The sequence below is a fragment of the Poromitra crassiceps genome (genome assembly GCF_964638095.1).
Source record: "Poromitra crassiceps genome assembly, chromosome: 1".
Taxonomy (NCBI): Eukaryota; Metazoa; Chordata; class Actinopteri; order Beryciformes; family Melamphaidae; genus Poromitra; species Poromitra crassiceps.
The window spans coordinates 73,760,139-73,764,979 of record NC_139623.1 but is presented as its reverse complement, the minus strand read 5'-3'; the positions used below and the strand labels follow the sequence as shown (position 1 = coordinate 73,764,979).

General features: G+C 40.0%; 1 protein-coding gene across 1 annotated transcript in view; it reads left to right on the top strand.

The window, feature by feature from the left end:
- Positions 1-1,716: 1,716 nt before the first annotated feature.
- Positions 1,717-4,841, top strand: part of synj1 (synaptojanin 1) — a 78,712-nt gene continuing 75,587 nt past the window's right edge. Inside the window, 2 exon segments of the mRNA XM_083642587.1 lie at positions 1,717-2,025; positions 2,511-2,597. Coding sequence (XP_083498713.1) covers positions 1,902-2,025; positions 2,511-2,597 — 211 coding nt within the window. The 5' untranslated portion in view covers positions 1,717-1,901.

The window sequence follows — 4,841 nt, the reverse complement described above, 5'->3', positions numbered from 1 at the left end:
TTTATGCCTCAGTGCAGATTAATATACATGGCTCATGGGGGAGTGTTATGAAACGTCCCGCCCCTCACGTAATCCTATTGGACAATGATCTTTCAAGCGTGCGTTTATTGGATCGGATATGCTGTCGATCAACGTTGCGGAAGAGAACATTTTGTGATTTTCAGTGTCAGGCTTTTAATGATTGCTTTACGAGTAGGTTTTTATTTACATTTATTTAAAATAGTTTACTCCTGTATTTTGGCTCTAACAGTTTGATATGTTTGAAATCACATAAAACACAACACACACAGACAGACAGACAGAACAATCGTTTAGGTATTGTGGGTATTACGGTAACGTCACTGGGTAACGTGGGTGTTTTACGTCGGAATGTACCATTTTGCTAATACGGGAGGGATATTGTTGTGACAGTGAACAGCCGCCTCAAACCCGGCGGGGGGAAAACGGTAAGAATGGATCCAATCTCCTTCCTCTGTGTTAGTTGAAATAAAGCCTATAGTTTTGAAATAACTTTGATTTACAAATGCAGTTTCAACTGTACTGATTTTAATCCACCAAATTGCTCAGTGTTATGCATCAGTGCGTGACAGTTTAACCCGGACATTGAGCTACTCCTGGTTTACAGCACCATCCAAATGATCGTTGAATGTAGCTAACGTTAAGCTATTTTACTGATTAGCTAACGCTAGCTAACGTTACCTGGCTGCTACATGGGTTATTTTGGTTTTATCTCGTCGTTTTATAGGCTGTCAACCACATGCACACAAAAGCTGGGATTAAATGAGTTAGTAGGTTAACGTTAGCTTTGTCAGCTGTTGTCGCTTTATAAAGTCGTGACTGCTTGCATCACTGTCAGGATGGATGATAGTTCCCTGGCCTAATTCGTCCATCGCTCTGTTGCGCTGCTGCTCATAATCTCCACCTGCAACATTCAATTAACGCTATAGATTTAAATGTGCGTGTTTTGTAGTCTATGTTATAGCCACTATTGGCCAACCCAACTCTTTCCTTAACTAACGTTACTGTTGGATTGACATTGAAATTCAGATCAGATCTCTTACATAGGCAGTCTGACGTTGATCTCGTCACATCTGACAGCAACCGTTTCGGATTTTGCAAGAAAAGTTTTTTTGACAGGTGTTTGAACAATACGTGTTGCCTAATATCACTTCGTATGAGCAGGACATAATTAAAGATTCTGAATATCAACATACACGTTGCAATATCCTCAATGATTTTTGAAAGTTTGTGTTTGTAATTGCACTGATTTTGGTACAGTCACAGCTTACATTAATTGGAAAATATCTCTTTATTTGTAATGAAATATCCCAAAAGGCATATAGGCCTTAGGCCACCCCTCCACCATCAGATTAGCCAACAGGGTATCTGACACTGTAATGTCATGCAAGGATATCTGATACAAATACTTAACCAGCAACAACATGTTTTAACATGCACACCACACAGTGATCTCTCCGACAGGAATTCTCAACAACTACTGGTATTAGTAGTATTGCCCACAGTCAACTGTGGGCAGTATAGTGAATCAGAATAACTTTTTTTCCACAGCGTAGCGGTCATGTCAATATTCAGAGATAAAGAAGTAGGAAAAAGAGCTAATCCAATATATATACAGTATATATACATGAGTGGAGGAGTGTTCAGTAGACATTAAATGTGGAATTTACACAGAATTTACATGCATTTACAGTCTGAGTTAAATGGGCGTTAAATAGGCAGTGAATTTACATGAATTTACAGACCGAGTTAAATAGTGCTGACGCTGTTGAACTGTAGTAGTACTAGCTTGCAAACCGAAATGTGTATTGTCTTTTGTCTGATGTCATTCATTCTTGTTGGTTTTCAGGTCATAATATAGGTGATTTCATCTTGGATCAACGATGGCGTTCAGCAAGGGATATCGTATTTACCACAAACTGGACCCGCCCCCCTACAGTGTCATCGTGGAAACGAGGAACAGGGACGAGTGCCTCATGTTTGAGTCGGGGGCTGTTGCCGTTCTGTGTAAGTTCACTTTGACAAATTAAACTGTTGTACATATTTAACTGACATATGCCAATAAGATACTCTGAAATTAACCGCACATTTGATGGCCATTAGCCTATTTCACATCCCACCCAAATAATCAGCCATTTTGTGTCTAAAAGGCAGGAAGTAAAACAGCTTGCAAGACATTGATTAGAGCCCAGGGATGAATACAAGAAAGGAGCCAACAGGATCTTTAATCCGTGTGGGTTTTTAGACACAAAATGGCTGATTTGGGTGGGATGTGAAATAGGCGTATTGCAAGGGGAATACAACTACAATATAGAGATATGCTTGACTGCTTAGTGATGGGCATAAGCATCGATTCAATCTGACTAGGGACCCCCTTGAAAACGAGATGGTTCATCTGAAGGGTTATTCCTAATAAATAATTTCAATCAATCACAGCATGCAATAACCCTAACATTTGAGGATTACAGAGTATTGTTTTGTTTTTGATTCAGCGGTAGCAGAGAAGGAGGCCATTAAAAACTCATACGCCAAGATTGTTGATGCCTATGGAATCCTGGGAGTCCTCCGTCTAAACCTGGGTATGCTACAGAAACACGTATCTCTCATCAGTCAAACCCATTGCAGAAATTCCCTACAGATCCCATAGAATGGTCCCTGAAGGACCTCTGGTTTGTGGCCCCGCTACTGCTTACTTGTAAGCTGCTTTCTCCTGTCCTCTACATGACCTTGAAGGCTCTGTTATCACAACAAGGAAAAAGCCGTGTGAAAGATTAAAGCTCAGTCTGGGAGAGATGGCTGAGATTTGGCTGGCCGGTCGTTTCCAACAGAAGCAGGAGCAGTAGAGTTTAATAACCATTTCTTGTCCCTTAATGCATTTTTGGCATACTTTCCCCATCTATATCCATTACTTTCCATCTGTCAATGCACCATGTCTCTCCTCTCTTCTGTTATCAATGCACCATGTCTTTTCCTCTCTTCTGTTATCAATGCACCATGTCTTTTCCTCTCTTCTGTTATCAATGCACCATGTCTTTTCCTCTCTTCTGTTATCAATGCACCATGTCTTTTCCTCTCTTCTGTTATCAATGCACCATGTCTTTTCCTCTCTTCTGTTATCAATGCACCATGTCTTTCCTCTCTTCTGTTATCAATGCACCATGTCTTCCTCTCTTCTGTTATCAATGCACCATGTCTTTTCCTCTCTTCTGTTATCAATGCACCATGTCTTTTCCTCTCTTCTGTTATCAATGCACCATGTCTTTCCTCTCTTCTGTTATCAATGCACCATGTCTTCCTCTCTTCTGTTATCAATGCACCATGTCTTTTTCCTCTCTTCTGTTATCAATGCACCATGTCTTTTCCTCTCTTCTGTTATCAATGCACCATGTCTTCATCTCTTCTGTTATCAATGCACAATGTCTTCATCTCTTCTGTTATCAATACACCATGTCTTCCTCTCTTCTGTTATCAATGCACCATGTCTTTTTCCTCTCTTCTGTTATCAATGCACCATGTATTTTCCTCTCTTCTGTTATCAATGCACCATGTCTTTTCCTCTCTTCTGTTATCAATGCACCATGTCTTTCCTCTCTTCTGTTATCAATGCACCATGTCTTTCCTCTCTTCTGTTATCAATGCACCATGTCTTTTCCTCTCTTCTGTTATCAATGCACCATGTCTTTTCCTCTCTTCTGTTATCAATGCACCATGTCTTTCCTCTCTTCTGTTATCAATGCACCATGTCTTTTCCTCTCTTCTGTTATCAATGCACCATGTCTGTCCTCTCTTCTGTTATCAATGCACCATGTCTTTTCCTCTCTTCTGTTATCAATGCACCATGTCTTTCCTCTCTTCTGTCTCTCTTCTGTTATCAATGCACCATGTCTGTCCTCTCTTCTATTATCAATGAACCATGTCTTTCCTCTCTTCTGTTATCAATGCACCATGTCTGTCCTCTCTTCTGTTATCAATGCACCATGTCTTCCCTCTCTTCTATTATCAATGCACCATGTATTTTCCTCTCTTCTGTTATCAATGCACCATGTCTTTTCCTCTCTTCTGTTATCAACGCACCATGTCTTTCCTCTCTTCTGTTATCAATGCACCATGTCTTTTCCTCTCTTCTGTTATCAATGCACCATGTCTTTCCTCTCTTCTGTTATCAATGCACCATGTCTTTCCTCTCTTCTGTTATCAATGCACCATGTCTTTTCCTCTCTTCTGTTATCAATGCACCATGTCTTTTCCTCTCTTCTGTTATCAATGCACCATGTCTTTTTCCTCTCTTCTGTTATCAATGCACCATGTCTTTTTCCTCTCTTCTGTTATCAATGCACCATGTCTTTTTCCTCTCTTCTGTTATCAATGCACCATGTCTTTTCCTCTCTTCTGTTATCAATGCACCATGTCTTTTCTTCTCTTCTGTTATCAATGCACCATGTCTTTTTCCTCTCTTCTGTGTATCAATGCACCATGTCTTTTTCCTCTCTTCTGTTATCAATGCACCATGTCTTTTTCCTCTCTTCTGTGTATCAATGCACCATGTCTTTTTCCTCTCTTCTGTTATCAATGCACCATGTCTTTTCCTCTCTTCTGTTATCAATGCACCATGTCTTTCCTCTCTTCTGTTATCAATGCACCATGTCTTTTTCCACTTCTGTTATTAATGCACCATGTCTTTCTCTCTTCTGTTATATCAATGCACCATGTCTTTTTCCTCTCTTCTGTTATCAATGCACCATGTCTTTCCTCTCTTCTGTTATCAATGCACCATGTCTTTCTCTCTTCTGTTATATCAATGCACCATGTTTTTTTCCTCTCTT